Below are 20,878 nucleotides of genomic sequence, written 5' to 3' on the forward strand. Positions count from 1 at the left end.
AATTGTCTCATAATATTACTCTCTCCATCGAACTAAAAGTTAACTTAAAGGTGGAATGTCCACTTGAAATTGTACCAACTATTAAAAGCAGCATCTGTTTTACTATTCCCTCTGCCGCTTGTCCTGACTACTTATACTATTACACACTGTATGGGTAGTTGGCTCTCCCCAGCCAAGACTCCAGTTGCTGCAAAGCATTGTACAGGGTTGGACTGGCTGCTACCCCAGGGACACACCCCCCCTGCTGGGGCTGAGCACTTAAAGGGATACTGCCATGATATTTATGGGGTACTTTTTATTTCTAAATGTCACTGGTACACAGCAAATAATTCCCTCTGCCATTTAACCTTTTATTCTTCAACCAACAAATGTATTTGTAGCTGTAATATTGGTGTGTAGGCGCCATCTCAGTGCCTTGTGCCTGAGTCTGAGCTTTCAGCCGGCGCTACACATTAGAACTGCTTTCAGCTAACCTATTGTTTCTCCTACTCCCATGTAACTGGAGGAGTCCCAAGCCAGACTTGGATTTCTTACTATTGAGTGCTATTCTGATACCTACTGGGAGCTGCTATCTTGCTCCCTTCCCTTTGTTCTGCTGATTGGCTGCTGGGGGTGACGGGGGGGGGGATATCACTCCAACTTGCAGCGCAGCAGTAAAGTGTGACTGAAGTTTATCACTTATCACCCTGGGAAATGAACAGATTACAATGCAGGATTCTGCTGGAGAAGCTCTATTAACTGATGGGTTTGTAACAAACATGTTTTCCCACAAAAGTATTTCTTTAATCTTATGTACAAGGCCAGGGTTGGACTGGGTCGGTGGGAAAAACCCAGTGGGCCCTGCCGGCCCAGTCGAAGTCTGCAAGTCTTGGCTGGAGATGAGCTGCAAACTGCAACATTGTTGCTTTCAATCTTGAATCTTCAATCTTGTTTCAGAAGCAATGAGCCCTGTGATTTATATCTGCAGTCACATTTGGTGTTCTTGATCCCGGTGCCAGGAACACCGTGTGCTGCAGAAGAGTTAATGGGAAACCATTGATCCGGCCTCCATCATCTCCCTCCCTCCCATTCAAAATAATTCCACAGAGCTGCACATTCATTACATTAAGAGCTCAGATCCTGCACAGCTGCCAGCACTCCGCGTATCCCTCGGCCTTGCCGCGTCCTTAATCAGTTTTGGTGTTTAAATAAATCACGCTAACCACTTGTATCCCCCGGAGAGTTCTCTTCTCAGGGTTGTCTCAAGGTGATTCCCGGCTGTTACAGTGAGAGACAAATTCCGCATTATATTGGGTTTATAAGCGAGCTGCCAGTCTTGCTCATCCGTCAGATAGAGAGCAATCAGTTGGCACAGAAATCCTGCGCTTCCATCGTTTATTCTGTTTGTACCATTTATCAGCGGGGCCAGAATGTTGCTGGTTGAGAGGGATCATTAATTAAACGGCACATTCTTTCCTGCTTGTGGATTTGTAAAATCAATTTAACTCCTTCCTTCAGGAAAGTGCATTTCCGAACTTTGTTCTGTTTGCACAAATACAAAGCAGACCAATAGTAATACAGGGTCGGGCAGATTCGGGCCGACATCCATACATGAACTGCGTATTGCGGATGGGTTTGGACCAATTTGTTCCTTCTGCCTGCCCCACCCACAACCTTGCTATGCTCCGCCTCTGGCAGTCTGTATTTATAGGCACGTGTCTGCCCACTCAGAGATGGGGGTCAACAGGGTCGGACTGGGGGGTGAAGGGCCCACCGGGGCTCGCACCGGGCCCCCCACCCAACGTCCTCCCCCGAGCGCGTACATTTAACGCGTCAGGGGAGGAGCAGTCGGGCAGGGGGAGCGCAGGTAAGGGACGGGTCTGGGCTGCCGGGGCCCACCGGGATTTTTCCCAACGGCCCAGTCCGACCCTGGGGGTCAATAAATACAGGTGGCTACAGTCAAGTCTGGGTCACCTTTTTGTCAACCGGCACATCACTACCGACCATGAAAGACTATACAGTTTGGCAGAGATATTAACCACTGGCTTAAAGGGGTTAATCACCTTTTGAGTTAACTTTTAGTACGATGTACAGTTTGCAGTTGGTCTTTATTCTTTATTATTTGTAGTTTTTAATCGTTGGGTTTGTTCAGCAGCTTTCCAGTTTGAAGTTTCAGCAGCTTTCTGGTTGCTAGGGTCCAAATTACCTTAGCAGCCAGGAAGTGATTTGAATGAAAGACTTACTGAAAGCCTCACAGAGCAATAGTTTTTGGCTGCCGGGGTCAGTGACCCTCATTTTAAAATTGCAAGGAGACGGGGATATAATCAGGGTCGGACTGGACCCGATCCTTGCCAGTGCTCCCCTACCTGGCCATTCCTCCCCTGACGCGTTAAACTTATGTGTGTTCAGGGGAGGGGGACCCCTGCAGGGCCCTTGGGGCGGGAGCCCTGGTGGGCCCTGCAACCCCCCCCCCCCCACCCCAGTCTGACCCTGGATATAATTCAGAAACTATAAATAATGAATAATGACCAATGGAAAAGTTGCTTAGAATTGGCCATTCTATAACATACTAAAAGTTAACCCAAAGGTGAACCCCCCATTAACTAGAAGATGCTAGCACCCTTATACCAAAATAATTTCATGGCCCAACCTTGACCCTTGGGAATAAGATTTATTTTTTCTGAAACTGCCAGTCAGTGCCCCACCTTCCTGCCTATATGCCTTGCCCCCCCCCCCCACGCAGTGGTAGGATCTGCTGCCTCTATAGTTAAGCCTTTACTATAATGCCTCGTGTCTCTAAGCCTTAAATGTGTATTTATTCCCTTATTGCAGTGGTTCCTATGCCTGTATAAGTGATGGCGTTTTCAGTACAAAACTATTTATAGTAAAAAAAAAAAAAAATTTTTGAAAAGGTTACAGTGATGATTAGTGTTACTGTGACCCTTTTATTGGCCTTTCCATCACTGTGTAACCGCCATTTGCCTTCTCCCTGTTATGCACTTCTGCTCATTCTCCTGTCTCCTTCCCTCACAGGAGGCCTACATAGCTGATCTGGATGCCAAGAGTGGTGCCAGCCTGAAACTTACTATCCTCAACCCACGGGGTAGGATCTGGACCATGGTGGCAGGGGGAGGAGCTTCTGTCGTGTACAGGTTGGTGACCAATGGGGGCCGCCCAGGTTATTTATTGCACATCGTTTATAAAGTACGGTTTGCTCTTTGCGGCAAAGGGTTAAAGATGCAGTTGTAAGTGATGAGAATATAATAAAGAGGTAGAGCTTCCAGTATTGTTTGTATGTTACTATATATTAGGTTTGATGGTATCGTCTCATTGTGAATAAAGGACAAATCTACTCACATATCAGACAATGGGGCGTGTTTACTAAGATTGGAGATAAATATCTCCGGTGATGTTGCCCATAGCAACCATTCAGCAATAAGATTTAAACAGTCACCCACAAGTTAGAAATCAAAGCAAAGATCTAATTGGTTGCTACAGACAACATCACCGGTGATACATATCTCCATTCTTAGTAAACACACCCCAATGACTCCTACCTGCATGGCCAGACTTATAATGCTATGAAGAAAGGATTATACTTCTCAATGATCTAGTTCTAGGCATACTTTAAGGGAGAAGGAAAGTTACTATCACTGGAGGGGTTCCAAAATGTTACCCCTATCCCCCCCCAGTGACTGTAATCACTTACCTTCTACCCCAGGTTGGGGAGGGGGCAAATGATTTTTCTGGAATTACACACAGTCTTTTGTGGCACTGGTTTGTGTGTTTTGCCACATGTGATCATTGTGTGACTTCCCTCATTCACAACATGGTCTCTCCTCTCAGATTAATTGCCTTTTCATTTTAACCCCTTATCTCCGTTTTCCACATGAACTCCTTTACAAATACCAGATGCTAAATATGATCTCAGTCTATATTAATAGTGCTCCTCATAAATAAAGGAATCAACTGCCTGATATTATGGGAGCTTTATGTTGTCTATTTTGCTACTACTGCTCTGCTTGGGGTTAATAGAATTTGCTGGTAGAGAAACCGGCCCATATTTTAGCAGGCGGAGAAACAGGCAGAGGTAGGGTTCAGCCTTTCGCTGCTCCATGTTTGTCACTCAGGGTACTTTTTATTTAATGTTATCAATGGTGGCAGGGACTTTTTAACTGCCGCTGTCAGCAGACTAAATACCATACACAGGGCATCCTTGTACCGGTACAGCAACTTCATAGAACAATATCCCCACATACATTATGCAGTAAGAGCTAATGGATTCTGCCAACCTAGAGAAACCTATAGCCTTTCAAAAAGCAGGTTAGGTAGGTTTTAGCATCCAACAGGTCAAAAATTAGCTCAGAAATAGTTCCGTACTGCTAATATATATCCATACGCCTCCTAGTGGCAGATATAGTCGGAATAGTACTCAGCAGGAGAATAGGGGGCCATATAGGGCAGGGAGATAAGAAGAATGGAATAAGCTAAGGCATAGCATAACATCTAAAAATCTTATTCCAATCAATCTAACTCTGGGTTAACGGGATAGTTCAACTTTGAACGAAGTTTTAGTATGACATAGACCGTAATATTCTAAAACAAAATGTGCAGTTGGGTTTAATTTTCTTTTTTGTGGTTTTTCAGTTATTTAGCTTTTTTGTTCAGCAGAGCTTCCATTTGGGATATTGGCAACTGGTTGCTAGGGTTTTGCTTACCTTAGCAATCTAATCTTAGCAAAAACCTTACCCTTTTCTGTTCATCATTTGTATCATTTATTCATTTATATTTACCAGTGACACCATCTGTGACCTGGGAGGGGTGGACGAACTGGCCAATTACGGAGAGTATTCCGGTGCCCCGAGTGAGCAGCAGACCTATGACTATGCCAAGACCATCTTGTCCCTTATGACGAGAGAGAAACACCCAGATGGTGAGTATTTTACATTGACCTACACGTACACGTATCTATCGTGTGATCATTATACAGATATAGGATCCATTATCCGGAAACCCATTATATACAAAAAGCCCCAGTTTACGGAAGGGCCATCACCCATAGACTCCTTTTTAATCAAATAATTCACATTTATTAAATGATTTCCTTTGTCTCTATAATAATAAAACAGTACCTGTACTTGATCCCAACTAAGATATAATTACCCCTTATTGGGGCAGAACAGCTCTATTGGGTTTATTTCATGGTTAAATGATTCCCTTTTCTCTGTAATAATAAAACAGTACCTGTACTTGATCCCAACTAAGATATAATTACCCCTTATTGGGGCAGAACAGCCCTATTGGGTTTATTTCATGGTTAAATGATTCCCTTTTCTCTGTAATAATAAAACAGTACCTGTACTTGATCCCAACTAAGATATAATTACCCCTTATTGGGGCAGAACAGCCCTATTGGGTTTATTTCATGGTTAAATGATTCCCTTTTCTCTGTAATAATAAAACAGTACCTGTAACTTGATCCCAACTAAGATATATTACCCTTATTGGGGCAGAACAGCCTATTGGGTTTATTTAATGGTTTAAATATTCCCTTTTCTCTGTAATAATAAAATCGTACCTGTACTTGATCCCATAACTAAGATATAATTAACCCTTATTGGGGCAGAACAGCCCATTGGGTTTATTTCATGGTTAAAATGATTCCACTTTTTCTCTGTAATAATAAACAGTACCTGACTTGATCCCAACTAAAGATATAATTACCCCTTATTGGGGGCAGAACAGCCCTATTGGGTTTATTTAATGGTTAAATGATTCCCTTTTCTCTGTAATAATAAAACAGTACCTGTACTTGATCCCAACTAAGATATAATTACCCCTTATTGGGGGCAGAACAATCCTATTGGCTATCTATCTATCTACAGTATCTATCTATCTGTAGGGGTAATAAGGGGTAAGTACAGGTACTGTTTTATTACAAAATGTGGAATTATTTGCTTATAATGGGGTCTATGGGAGATGGCCTTTCCCTAATTCAGAGCTTTCTGTATAAAGGGTTTCCATATAACAGATCCCATACATACAAGTGTGGCTTTTTATCACAGCAACTTTTCTCTGGTTATTGCATCTCACGATTTGTCTCCTTTCAGGTAAAATCCTTATCATCGGGGGAAGCATTGCCAATTTTACCAACGTCGCTGCAACCTTCAAGGTAGGACTGGAAAGCTATACCAGTGGGGCTAATTTATCAACACTGGGAAAATTTGCCTGTGGATAATTAACCATAGCAACCAATCAGAGACTGTCTTTTTCCAGTCAGTTGCAGCTGGAACAATGTCTGGGGCAATTTGATTGGTTGCCATGGGTTATTGCCCACAGGGAAAGTTGTTTGTTGTAAAACATCATCATAAATAATTCCTTCCACTCTGCTGTCTCGCAGGGCATTGTCAGAGCCATTAAAGATTTCCAGTGCCCTCTGAAAGAACACGAAGTGATGATCTTTGTGAGGAGAGGGGGACCGAATTATCAGGAGGGGCTTCGCGTAATGGGAGAAGTCGGTGAGCGTTTAGAAGTATTCGCTTCGGTTTCTAATGAGCAACGAATCAAAACAGTTCAAAATATTGAGTATCTGGCTCTTTCATGTCACATGACCAGGGTTCCAGTTCAACTACAAGGCTAAGGGGCCGAATTATCAACATTCTGATTTTCATCAGAAAACATGAAAAATTTTGTGTTTTAGCCTAAAAACATGAATCGTGAACAAAAAATCCAAACGTTGATAAATGGCCCCCTAAATCTTCCAAAAATAAATCCTGAAGTTCAGTCAGTACGTAATGGAGTCCCGTATTTGTAGCATCTCTGCTTTATTTTAGTAAGTACAGGTATGGGACCTGTTATCCAGAATGCTTGGGACCTGGGGTTTTGCGGATAAGGGGTTTTTCTGTAATGTGGATCTCCTTAAGTCTGCTAAATAATAGGGAGGCACTGAATTCAGGATTCGATTTGGAATTTGCCTTTGGACGAATCCACGCCTCCGGCCAAACTGAATCCAAATTCTTCATGGAAGTTGAAATTTTTTTGGGCGGTTCTCTTTATGGCTGTGGCACACGGGGGGATTAGTCGCCCGCGACAAATCTCCCTGTTCGCGGGCGACAAATCTTCCTGTTCGCGTGCGACTAATCTCCCTCGCGAGGCAACTTCGGCGATTTGCCGAAATCGACTGCACAGCGCGTGCCATCCCACCGGCGACTTACATTTTCGCCGGTGGGATGGTAGTTCGGGGAGATTAGTCGCCCGTGACAAGGGAGATTTGTCGCGGGGGCGACTAATCTCCCCGTGTGCCAGAGCCCTTTGGGCAGAGCAGTTGCTCTCGCACCCAAAATCAGTGGCTAATAGTTCTGCACACAATTAGTTCCCTGGGGCACTTCCATTGAGCGGCAATTTGAGTAAAACATAATTTAATTCGCTTTTACCTTATCAGCTGGTATTGGCCCATGTATTGTAAGCACTAAAGGTGCCCATACACAGGCCGATTTTAGGTGCTGATATTGGTCCATAGCCCAATTCAGCCGCTTACCTGCCCATGTATGGGTACTAACGATGGGCCTGCCCGACCAACATCTGGCCAAATGACCGAATTAGCCCAGTATTGGCCACCTGTAGGTGGGGATGTCTGGACCATGGTGACCTTGCCAATCGAGTGATCTTTCCGTGTATGGCCAACTTTAAAATAACATTAATTCAGCAACTGAGTGCAACATTTTACTGTTGTTTGCTAAACATGGCCGCTATTTTGTTATTTAAGGTAAGACCACGGGGATTCCCATCCATGTGTTTGGCACAGAGACGCACATGACGGCCATTGTAGGCATGGCTCTAGGTCACCGACCTATCCCTAACCAGCCTCCCACTGCCGCTCATACGGCCAACTTTCTGCTGAATGCCAGCGGCAGCTCTTCGGTAAGTCCCAGCGGATCAGGTCGGGGAGGTTGAAGGTTTTTCTGTGATTAACGCCGTATCTGAAATGGGCCAATCTCACATCTTTCCTTCTTTTCAGACACCAGCTCCGAGCCGAACTGCATCTTTCTCAGAATCAAGAACAGAAGACATTACTCCGGCCAAAAAATCCAAGCCAGCTATACCTAATGGTAATGGTATTTACATTACTGCACTTAGTATTCACTTTGCTTCCATGCGAGTCCAGTCTGGGTTTTGATTTCACATCGTCTCTCCCAGTCTTTACCGCCCACATTATTCATCCTGGTTCAATGTATTCTGTGCATTATAAGTTCCATGCAGGATGCTGCTGCCTTGCAGAGAGATTCGACCAAACTGAAGAACTGGGCAGCAAAATGATGGTTCAATAGAAATAACATAAAAGCTAAATGGTAGTGTGTTAACTGAAAAGGATTTGGGGGATTTTCGTGGATAACAAGCTGTGTAACTCTAGGCCACATATGTCAAACACAAGGCCCGCGGGCAGAATGGCTGTCTTATGTGGCCCTTGGTGAGTGTGTCTGACCATCAAGCGTGCTCAATTTCCATTTTCCTCACATAGTAACTACATAGTAACTAAGACTAAGTATCTTAATAGGAGTTTGACACCCCTGCTCCAGGCAGTGTCACTCAGTGGCTACTAAAGCAAATAAAGTGCTGTCTTGTATAAAAAGGGAATTAACTTGAGGGATGAGAACATAATTTTGCTTCTTTATGGGTCCCTGGTAAGGCCTCACCTTTTGTATGCAGTGCAGTCTCAGGCTTCAGTCCCTAAAGGGGTTGTTCACCTTTAAATTAACTCTTGGTATGACGTAGAGAATGAAATTGTGAGACAATTTGCAAATGGTCTTCACTGATTATTATTTGTGGTTTTGTTTTTAATTATTTAGGTCTTTGTTCAGCGGCTCTCCAGTTTGGAATTTCAGGTGCTTTCTGGTTGCTAGGGTGCAATTGTACCTAGCAACCAGTCAGTGGTTTGAAAGATAAATAGGGATATGAATAAAGGAGGGCCTAAATTAGAAAGATAAGTAATAAAAACTAAAAAAACAATAAAACTGTAGCCTCACAGAGGCTGCCGGGGTCAGTGACCCCCATTTGAAAGCTGGATGAGTCAGAAGAGAAAGGCAAATCATTTAAAAACTATAAAAAAAAAATGAAGACCAATTGAAAAGTTAATCTGAAGGTGAACCACCCCTTTAAATTGTATTCTCTGCTTTATCCTATTTCCCATGAAGAGGAAATACATTCTGCCCTTTCTATAAGAATATGAGGGTTTCAAAAAGAATAAAGGAATAGTCAGTGTGGGGAGGGGGGTATTATCCGCTGCCCCCCATCTGCCCCAACAGGTGCTCAGTCCCTCCATGCAAGGTAGCAGCTTGAGCAGCCGTATTTTATAGCAAACATTTGGGCACGCACCCTAATTTTCTCCTTTTAACAGATTCTACAGCCTTGCACGGACCGGCTACAGGTAGGAACGGGCAGCTGAGAGCTGGGTAATCTCGCTTATGTCTCAGTCTGCAGTGTGGCCCCCCCACTGTGTGTATCCACTGCCTGCCCACTGCTCTCTCGTCTGTCCCCTCCTACTGGGAATTGCACACTATTACAGTCACTACTACAGCACGGAGCGCTATTTCTACCTTTTATAGCTGCGCCAGTTCTTTTATTCCCAGAAAGCAATAACAGGCCGTGTCATTCAAGGGCAAGTCAACCCAACGTAGAATTTTTTGCCTAATAAAAGAAAACATAATTGTGAGCGACTTTGCAATATATACATTCTAGGGATGCGCCGAATCCAGTCTCTTTTTGAAGGATTCGGTTTCGGCTGAATCCATGGTCCCGGTCGAAACTAATCCGAACCCTAATTCGGCAGATCCGTCAGGGTGGGTTCGGCCGAACCCCCCAAAAAATGGGTTTGGTGCATCCCTAATACATTCAATAATGGTTTTTGAGTTATTTGTATATATGATTGCTATTAGAAGCAGTGTTTGCTGTCCTTTCCTATTCCCTACCCTGGGGGCTCTGGCATATGAAACAATGTAAAGGTCCCCATACACCTTCAGATCCACTCGTTTGACGATGTCGCCAAGCGAGTGGATCTTCTCCCGATATCCCCCACTTACGGGTAGGCGATATCGGGAGAATCCAGGCTAATTCGGTCGTTTGGCCCTGGGGACAAACAATTGAATTATAAGGACGGGTATAGGCAAAGACGGTTCGGGGACTGGTTGATGCGGTCCCCCGATCCAACTAGATTTTTTAACCTGCCCTTCAGGCCAGATATCGGTCGGGCAGGCCTGTCATTAGTGCTCCTACACGGGTTGATAAGCTGCTGAGTTGGTCTAAGGGACCAATATCGGCAGCTAGAATCGGCCCGTGTATGGGGACCTTAACACAAGGCAGCAGCCTGACAGACCTAACTCGCTGGAGGAGACTGACCCCTGAAACAATGTAACACAAGGCAGCAGCCTGACAGACCTGACTCGCTGGGGGAGACTGACCCCTGAAACACTGTAACACAAGGCAGCAGCCTGACAGACCTGACTCGCTGGGGGAGACCGACCCCTGAAACAATGTAACACAAGGCAGCAGCCTGACAGACCTGACTCGCTGGGGGAGACCGACCCCTGAAACACTGTAACACAAGGCAGCAGCCTGACAGACCTGACTCGCTGGAGGAGACTGACCCCTGAAACAATGTAACACAAGGCAGCAGCCTGACAGACCTGACTCGCTGGAGGAGACTGACCCCTGAAACAATGTAACACAAGGCAGCAGCCTGACAGACCTGACTCGCTGGAGGAGACTGACCCCCGAAACAGTGTAACACAAGGCAGCAGCCTGACAGACCTGACTCGCTGGAGGAGACCGACCTTTGCAACACTGTTCAAAAAGTAACAACCAGGGGTTCAACGCAAGTGCTGCTTTCAATAGCCATTATATTTACACATAACTTTTAAATCACTAATAATGTTTAATAAATTCATATCAGAAAGTTGCTTGAAATTACGTTTTCTTTTATTAGGCAAAAAATGTATGTTTTGGGTTGACTTGTCCTTTCATTACTTGTGCTTACAAATATCCAGCGCTACCTTAGGTGCAGTCGCTGGCAAACAACCCATGTTCACATTTGCAGGGGAAGTTGATATGAGGCGACTGTTGGCCAATCCTCCCAATTAGAACAGCGGTGCTGACGGGGCTCCTCAGAGCATTAGTTGCCACGAGCCCACTCATTCCCATTTACCAAACTGGGATGCAATTTCTGTGTCGTTGTTGCACTAGCGGCCTGTTATGTGTTTTATATGAAACTATATGGGAAGATGGTTATTTGCAAACAATATATTCCTGTAGAGGGATTAATGTGGGTGTAATACAGTATATAAAGCCATAGGTGCCCATAGAAATGCATCTGCATCAGCGCCCAAAACCAAGGGCCACAATATCCTTACATCTCTGATTCCTCTAACCCAGCACGTTGGCCGTGCCCCCAGTGAAGTTATAACGTGCCCTCTGGGCTTCTAACTGGCAGTTTCAGTCAAACTTCTGGCAGTTTTTAGAAATGGGGGACAATAAAAATGATGCTATAGCCGCCCATTAGCTCATTCTTTTTACATTTAAAGGGGTGGGTTCACCTTTAAGTTGACTTTTAGTATGTTATAGAATGGCCTATTCCAAGCAACTTTACAATTGGTCTTCATTATTAATCTTTTTATAGTTTTTGAACGATTTGCCTTCCTCTTTATACTAGGGATACACTGACCCAATTTTTTGGATTCGGCCGAACCCACCCTGAGGGATTTGGCCGAATCCTAATTAATATATGTTAATTAGGATTGGAAGGGGTTAAAAATCAGAAAATCATGTTCCCCTCACCATTAACCCTTTCCGAATGCTAAATAGCATGTGCTAATTAGGGTGCAGCCGAAACCGGATCCATCTAAAAAAAAGCCTGGATTCAGCCCAAATCCCTAACCGAATCCGGGACTTTATACTTCGCTTTCTAATGGGGGTCACTGACCCCGGCAGCCAAAAAAAACTATTGCTCTGTGAGGCTCCTGTTTTACTGGTTATTGCTACTTTTTATTACTTATTTTTCAATTCAGCCCTTTCCTATTTATATACCAGTCTCTCATTCAAACCACTCCCTGGTTGCTAAGGTCATTTGGACCCTAGCAACAATATTTCTGCTGCAGAACAAAAAGTAAAATAACTAAAAAAAAAAACTACAAATAATAAAAAATAAAGACCAATTGCAAACTAACTGGGAATATTACTGCCTACACCATGCTGAAAGGTAACTGACAGGTGGAAGCTTGTTGCTGAAGGTTCGGGCCGTATATCAGCATGCTGCTGGGGATAAAGGACACTGCGCCGGTGTTTCAGTACTTGCTTCCTATGTGGTGTTTGTCTGTCTTCTCCCTGCTTGACTCCATTATTGTGGTTATGATTGTGAATAATAAAGGTTTGTGGCTTTATTACTGATAATGTGACTCTCCCGCAGCCAAAGCCACCACTCTGTTCAACCGTCACACCAAATCCATCGTTTGGGGCATGCAGACCCGAGCCGTGCAGGGCATGCTGGACTTCGACTACATCTGCTCCCGCTCAGAACCCTCTGTGGCCGCCCTGGTTTACCCTTTCACGTATGTATTACGTATCTGAAACCATTTTGTTTTTAAAGGGAAACTAAACCCCCAGAATGAATACGTAACCAACAGACAGTTTATATCATATTAAGGGGCCTATTAAAGAATCTCCCCAAACTGGAATATATATATCAGTAAATATTGCCCTTTTACATCTTTTCCCTTGAGCCGCCATTTTGTGCTGGGCTGTGTGCTCCCTCAGAGATCAGCTGACAGGAAGTGATGCAGCTCTAACTGTAACAGGAAGTAGTGTGGGAGTAACAGGCAGAACTCTGCCCATTCGAGCATATCCGGAGGTCCAGCCTTTATTCATTTTGGGGGTTCGGCTGGATCCTAAAAATGTGGATTCAGTGCACCCCTAGTTTTCGTGGGTACTGAGAACAAATCTCACCATAACTGGCCTCCATTCTGAGCCATGCTTTCATGCTTTGGGTTTGTATGTAAGGCCGATAATAATTGCCATCAGCAGTGAGTTCCAAGTGGCTCTGGTCCCATCATTTTGTAGTGATATAATGGGTTCAAAAAGACTTTTTTAGGGGTTATGTAATAAAAGGCAATAAGTTTGCCCAGGAGCAGTAACCCCTAGCAACCAATCAGCAGATAGCATTAATGCTCACCTGTTTAAAAGCAAGCATCTGTTTGGTTGCTATGAGTTACTGCTCCTGGGCAAACCTAGTGCCTTTTATTACATACGGGGGTTTGTCTTTCTAAGACTTTAAAAAAGGAAACATAATCTCAACTTGCAACTTTGCAATATACATCAGTTAAACAATATGCAGCCTTTTCATGATGTTTAATGTAATAATCTGGTTTGGAACAGTTCCCTAAGCCCCGCCCCCTGTTCCCTAAGCCCTGCCCCCTGTTCCCCTGCTGATCTGGCTGACTACTTTGTGACTCAAATAAACTGTACCAGTAAATGTGTTTTAGTCCCTTCTCCCAATCCCACAATTCCCTGCTGCACACGTGATGTCAATAAGGAAAGGAACATCCCAGTGCAATGCATTGTGGGTTATGTAGTTCCTGCATGCTGTCTGTAAGCTGGGGAGAAGTTGTTACAATCTGTAACATCAATGTTTTAGTCCCTCCTCCCCTGCCAGGATTACAAATGATGCAGAAAGAGAAGAACAGTTTTGCAGCTGGATTTCAGCATATAAAAATGGTATTTATTCCTACTGTTTGAAGGAACAGATTACAGGGATAGGGATATTAGGGGTTTCTGGGCTGGGTGGGCTCTTTAACACATTTTGGTTGGAAGCCAGAGTTCCCCTTTAAGGGCTCTGGGAGGAGGAAGAGGATTCTCAGCCTGTGGATAAAAGACACTAATTACCTAATGATGAGTGAATAAAGCAAGATGATTAATCACAACACTGTTCTTTCTCTCCTTAGTGGTGATCACAAGCAAAAGTTTTACTGGGGCCACAAAGAGATCCTCATACCGGTCTTCAAAAACATGGCGGATGCGATGAGGAAACACCCCGAGGTGGACGTGCTCATTAACTTTGCCTCCCTGAGGTCGGCGTATGACAGCACCATCGAGACCATGAATTACCCGCAGGTCAGTTCCCCTGGGGATCAGCGTCGGGTTGGTACCAAGCGTTCCAACATCACATGGGTTCAAGAGCATACACTCTTTAAAGGGGTGGTTCACCTTTAAGTTAACTTTTGGTATGTCATAGAGTTCTCCATTCCTATCAGCTTTGCAATTGGTTTCTATAGGTTTTAAATTATTTGCCTTTCTTTTCTCTGCACCTTTCAAGTTTTTAAATGGGGGTCACTGACCCCGGCAGCCAAAAACTATTGCTCTGTGAGGCTACAATCAGTAGTATTGTTAATTTTTATTCCTTATCTTTCTATTTAAGTCCCTATTCATATTCCAGGCTTTCATTCACACCACTGGCTGGTTGCTAAGGTAAGCAACTCCTTAGCAACCAGACAGCTACTGAAATTCCAAACTCAAGAGTTAACGAACAAAAAAACTAACTTAAAAACCACAAAAAACAGAAAATGAAAACCAATTGCAGTTTGTCTCAGACTATCAATGTCTATTTTATACTAAATGTTATTTTAAAGGTGAGCTTCCCCTTTAATTGTAATTATGTGCGGGCACAGGGAGCCCTTTGCTTACTACTGAAAGGAGCAGGTGTTAGGTGCCGGGATCCCTCGCCTTTGTGCATTGTGCCTTGTACAAAGCCAATATTAAAACATTTTCCACTTGGTATAATGAAAACTCTGCTTTTTGTATATTGTTAAATTTGCCGTCGCTTTATTATTCACAGATCCGTTCAATTGCAATTATTGCAGAAGGAATACCAGAAGCACTTACAAGGAAGCTCATCAAGATGGCGGATGAGAAAGGAGTCACAATTATAGGTCCTGCCACGGTATGACACATTTGTAGCGATTTCCTTCTTGTTACTGGTTTGTTCCCTTACAGTGTGGGGCGCAGTCCTGTAGCGTCAGTGGGTCAGAGCCGTGCCGGGTTTTATTATCAGAATTATAGTTTGAGTCAATATATTCTACAGGGCTGAACTATGGATTGTGGGGAACAAAGAGAAACAAAATCATAATGACTAAAATCATGACTTTTTTTTGTGGTTTTATTTCCCTTGTTTAGATTTAACCATGGCAAAAAGGGAACGTTGTGCTCTCCCATAAATTTAAGCAAAACAGGGATTGTCTATATATTGCAACTCACCCCCGGTCTGGCCTGTCCTACCCTCACTCACCCCCGGTCTGGCCTGTCCTACACTCACTCACCCCCGGTCTGGCCTGTCCTACACTCACTCACCCCCGGTCTGGCCTGTCCTACACTCACTCACCCCCGGTCTGGCCTGTCCTACCCTCACTCACCCCCGGTCTGGCCTGTCCTACACTCACTCACCCCCGGTCTGGCCTGTCCTACACTCACTCACCCCCGGTCTGGCCTGTCCTACACTCACTCACCCCCGGTCTGGCCAGTCCTACCCTCACTCACCCCCGGTCTGGCCTGTCCTACACTCACTCACCCCCGGTCTGGCCTGTCCTACACTCACTCACCCCCGGTCTGGCCTGTCCTACACTCACTCACCCCCGGTCTGGCCTGTCCTACACTCACTCACCCCCGGTCTGGCCTGTCCTACCCTCACTCACCCCCGGTCTGGCCTGTCCTACCCTCACTCACCCCCGGTCTGGCCTGTCCTACCCTCACTCACCCCCGGTCTGGCCTGTCCTACCCTCACTCACCCCCGGTCTGGCCTGTCCTACCCTCACTCACCCCCGGTCTGGCCTGTCCTACACTCACTCACTCACTCACCCCCGGTCTGGCCTGTCCTACACTCACTCACTCACCCCCGGTCTGGCCTGTCCTACACTCACTCACTCACCCCCGGTCTGGCCTGTCCTACACTCACTCACTCACCCCCGGTCTGGCCTGTCCTACACTCACTCACTCACCCCCGGTCTGGCCTGTCCTACACTCACTCACTCACCCCCGGTCTGGCCTGTCCTACACTCACTCACCCCCAGTCTGGCCTGTCCTACACTCACTCACTCACTCACCCCCGGTCTGGCCTGTCCTACACTCACTCACTCACCCCCGGTCTGGCCTGTCCTACACTCACTCACTCACCCCCGGTCTGGCCTGTCCTACACTCACTCACCCCCAGTCTGGCCAGTCCTTGGAGGCTATGGGTTTATCACACCAAGTAGTTAGGCACATATAGTCCTTTCTAAGCATGAAAAAGGCAGAATCTTGGCTGAATCTTGAACCAAATCCAGAAGTCGGTGCATCCCTATAATCAGTGTTCCCTCCAAGCTGTGCAATAGTGCGCACACACAATAAACTGTTATTATATTCTTTCCTTTTTTAACCTACAATGCACTTCTAATCTGTTTCAGGTTGGTGGAATTAAACCTGGTTGCTTTAAGATTGGAAACACAGGGGGAATGCTGGACAATATTCTGGCCTCTAAGCTCTACCGCCCTGGGAGCGTCGCCTATGTGTCCCGCTCAGGGGGAATGTCCAACGAGCTCAACAACATCATCTCCAGGACCACGGATGGAGTGTTTGAAGGAGTGGCCATTGGCGGGGACAGGTAAGGGGGTGTCCATCCATCATTAACATTACTGTAAGATAAGGGCATGGTTCTGCCAGCTTGTTGGTGGCACTTTGCATCCTTTGTTAAAAATAAACCAAATACATTTTTTATTTATTTTTTTTAGTAAAATGCTGTATTTTCTTGCTGAGCTGGCCTCGGGTTGCCGTAGCTTAGCAGCATTCATCTGCTTTCCAGACACATTCAAGTCTGAATTCCTCCCCGGTGTATTTCGGCTGGTAAAGGAGCACCTAAACACCCCCTGCCACCTCCCATTAGCCTACCATTGTTTCTCTGGAAATGTGGTCAGAATCACCAGTACTGGCAGCGTCTTGCAGTTAACCTTTAAAATCAATGGGTGGAGGCAGGTGGAGTTTATGACAGAGTAACAACAATTATTGTGACTACTGAGAAGTGCAGGATGTATAAAGGCCCAGCGTGGCACTGACTGATAAGCAGTTTCAATGTATGTTTGTCTTTTTCCCACAGTTTAGGGGGGGTCCTAAAGTCATGGCCAAACATGGTAAGATTTGCTAGTTTGGCAAGATCACCAAACAAGCAAATCTTTCCCCCGATATGCCTGCCTTGGGTGGGCAATATTGTGCTAATGCGATCGCATTGCAATGAGGGGGTTAGGAAAATCCGCAGCGAGGACTGCATCAATGAGCTGAAAAATCAAGCCTGTCCGATTGGCTTTTGGGCAGATATAGGTTGGGGAGGCCTGTCTGAGGGCCCCATATACAGGCAGATAAGCTGCAGAGTTGGACACAATCAGCAGCTGAAATCTGGCAGTGTATGGCTGCCTTTAGTTACTGGCTCATAGCCATTGTACCATGCCTTCTCCATGAATAGCACAGTCAGTTTCACACACCCCCTAGTGGCAGAAGCTCCAAGTGTTAATTTATACTTATTTACTTTTACTTATTTACTCACAAACAGCTGAAGCTAGAAATCTTGTTCTTAATGCCTGTTTTCTAGATTCACTTCTATTCGCTTTGTAGATAATGCTAGATTACTGAATCTACTATATATATTTTATCTGAAATATCTTTCTGCTTTTCAGATACCCCGGGTCAACATTCATGGACCATGTTCTACGTTACCAGGACACTCCAGGAGTTAAAATGATTGTTGTTCTTGGAGAGGTGAGCGATTAGGGTTAAGATAGGCCGTCCCACTGCCAAGCGCCATTTCTTAGGCTCTCTAACTTTTTATTATATTTTGTTTAACCGTATGTGCATTTTATCTCTCAGATTGGGGGCACGGAGGAGTACAAGATCTGCCGTGGTATTAAGGAAGGCCGGCTGACTAAACCAATCGTCTGTTGGTGTATTGGGACCTGCGCTACTATGTTTTCCTCAGAGGTAAAACTATTTAAGATTTAATAGAAGTGTAGTAGGTCGAAGTAGGTGTCCAATAATTCATAGGGTTCACCATTAAGTTAACTTTTCTTTTGTTATAGAATGGCCAGTTTTAAGCAACTTTTCAATTCGTCTTCATTATTTAATTTATATTGTTCTTTAGATATTTGCCGCCTTCTTCTACCTCTTTCCAGCTTTCAAATGGGGGTCACTGACCCTGGCAACAAAAAAAAAACAATTGGCTACAGTTTTATTGTTATTGTTACTTTTTATTACTTATCTTTTTTACTTACCTCTACTATTCATATTTCCATCTCTCGTTTAAACTACTGCCTGGTTGCTAGGGTAAATAACTACCCCTTTAGGGGTCCTGTTACAACTTGCTACATTGTAAGGGGGAGATTTATCAACATTCCAGGTTTTTTTTTTTTTTTCCACAAATTGCACTTAAAAAAAACCCATCTGGTATTTATTCATGCAAAAAACTCAAATGTAAAAATTCTCACTTGGCAATGCTTTTACAATGAAGGCAACCAGGATGTACAGCTAAGGGTGAAGACACACAGAGCTACTAGTAGCAGCTACTTGTCACGGCTACAGAAACAGACAATGCTGATCATTTACTGATAATTGTCTCTACGTGTGTTTAGCAGAGGCAACTCTCAGTATTGTCTATGGCAGGGGATTTTCTGGAGTCTAGTAGCCGTGACAAGTAGCTGCTACTTAGTAGCTCCGTGTGTCTTTACTCTAAAGTGGCAAGACTAGAACTCATTACAGGGTATTTAAGGGCCACAGCAGGATTTTAAATGCAGCCCCGTAGAAATGGATTTATCTGCTTCCGATTTGGGGTTTACAGATAATGTATAATAAATGTATAGGAGTTACGAACTATCAAAAATAATCTAAAAGACTCTATTTGGCATTTCAGGTGCAGTTCGGCCATGCAGGAGCTTGTGCCAACCAAGCATCGGAGACGGCTGTGGCTAAAAACCAGGCCTTGAAGGAAGCTGGAGTATTCGTTCCACGTAGTTTTGATGAACTGGGGGATGTCATTCAGTGAGTATCACTGGCTGCCTAATGTAGAACATGTGATTGGGCAAGGGCGTTGTATGGCAAGCGAATCAGCTGACCGAAGGGGTTGTTTAACTTTACTTTTATCATGACATGGATATTGATATTCTGAGATAATATTCAGTTGGTCGTCATTTTTGTACATTTTGTGGTTTTGCGGTTATTCAGCTTTTTGTTTAACAGCTCTCCAGTTTGGGATTTCAGCAGCTATCTGATTGCTAGGGTCTTGTTTATCTTGGCAACCAGGCAGTGGTTTGAATGAGAGACAGGAATATGTATAGGAGGGGGGGCTGTATTGAAACATAATGATTAAAAAATAATAAAATTATAAGCTTACAAAGCAACAGTCAGTGACCCCCATTTGAAAGCTGCAAAGAGTCAGAAGGCAAATAATTCAAAGAATTAATAATGAAGTATTAAAAGCTAATTAAAGGTGAACCATCCCTTGTAGGTTCATACCATTCTGCGCTTGCCTATAGGGAATGTCAATGTTTAGTTACATCTGATTTATTACTGACAGTGAGTAGTGATAGGGAGTCTGCTCCACTGAATGTTATAATTATTCTTAACCTTTCAGGTCTGTGTATGAGGACCTAGTTGCTAAAGGAGAAATTGTACCAGCTGAGGAAGTGCCACCTCCCACTGTACCCATGGACTACTCCTGGGCGAGGGTAAGTGGGCAAAGGGTCCAGCTCATATATATATATATATATATATATAATATATATATATATATGATTTAAATTCATTATTTATTTTTTTGAATTCCAGGATATTAACAGTGGTGTACCAATGCTGCCCCAGCCCCCTGATGTGCACCTAACCAAACTGCCAGTGGGTGTTCCCCACTCCCTGGTGCCCGGGCCGGGTAGTTAAGGGAGCGGCTGGGGACAGGGGCTTTGTGAGAGCTGTAGAGGAAGCAGACTCCAGACTGCAGGGTCTGCTTCCTGTATAGTTACACCGCTGGATATTAAGGGTTAAATTACTGTAAATATAAATGCATTTTGTTACAACAGCACCACCTGCTGGGCACTTCCCAAACATGCAGTAGCCGAGGATGTTGTCAGGAGAAAGAAAGAAAAAGCTGCTCTGATGGGAGAAAACTTTTATCTGAGGTTTCTAATGTTTTCCCTAACCAGGAGAACATCAGCTCAGCCCTCATTCTCCTGACAACGTCCTCAACAACATCCTCGACTGCGTCATGTTCAGGAAGTGCCCAGCAGGTGGCGCTGTTGTAACAAAATGCATTCATATTAACAGTACTTTATAACCCTTAATATCTTGGAATTAAAAAAATAAATTTAATGCTTATTATAGCACTCATCCATTTTACATCAACTTTATACAATTTTAAAGGTTTACTTTAATAAAGAACTATACTTGTCTTTCTCTATCATTTGTACTTTTAGAAAATCTAATTCATGAAAATAAAACACAAACTCAAATTCCCACATCCTTTCTCCCTTATGTGATTTACTCTTATTTCTCTTCTTCTTTTATTTCTCCTTTTCTTTCTCTTGTTTCTCTTTCTTTTCCTTTCTCACGGTGCCTGTTTCCTGTACCCCAGGAGCTGGGTTTGATCCGGAAGCCTGCATCTTTCATGACTAGTATTTGTGACGAGAGGGGCCAGGAGCTGATCTACGCAGGAATGCCAATCACTGATGTCTTCAAGGAAGATATTGGCATCGGAGGAGTATTGGGCCTGCTGTGGTTCCAGAGAAGGTAAGGAGGAGAGCTGGAACTTTAACAAAGTCACCGACTTGAGTGATGGAGCACAAACGCACCTTCTGATTTG

General features: G+C 44.3%; 1 protein-coding gene across 4 annotated transcripts in view; it reads left to right on the forward strand.

Moving 5' to 3' along the window:
- The window catches only part of acly (ATP citrate lyase), a 44,633-nt gene that overhangs the window by 18,901 nt on the left and 4,854 nt on the right, over positions 1–20,878 (forward strand). For 2 of the 4 annotated variants that reach the window (XM_012971671.3, XM_012971672.3), the window contains exons 8-23: positions 3,013–3,131; positions 4,776–4,912; positions 6,090–6,151; positions 6,380–6,497; positions 7,745–7,899; positions 7,997–8,087; positions 9,374–9,403; positions 12,434–12,575; positions 13,965–14,133; positions 14,855–14,959; positions 16,455–16,651; positions 17,715–17,796; positions 17,905–18,015; positions 18,941–19,068; positions 19,661–19,754; positions 20,651–20,805. In XM_012971671.3, the coding sequence (XP_012827125.1) occupies positions 3,013–3,131; positions 4,776–4,912; positions 6,090–6,151; positions 6,380–6,497; positions 7,745–7,899; positions 7,997–8,087; positions 9,374–9,403; positions 12,434–12,575; positions 13,965–14,133; positions 14,855–14,959; positions 16,455–16,651; positions 17,715–17,796; positions 17,905–18,015; positions 18,941–19,068; positions 19,661–19,754; positions 20,651–20,805 (1,895 nt within the window). 4 annotated transcript variants of the gene reach the window in all.

The sequence above is a fragment of the Xenopus tropicalis genome, chromosome 10, assembly GCF_000004195.4.
Source record: "Xenopus tropicalis strain Nigerian chromosome 10, UCB_Xtro_10.0, whole genome shotgun sequence".
Lineage (NCBI taxonomy): Eukaryota > Metazoa > Chordata > Amphibia > Anura > Pipidae > Xenopus > Xenopus tropicalis.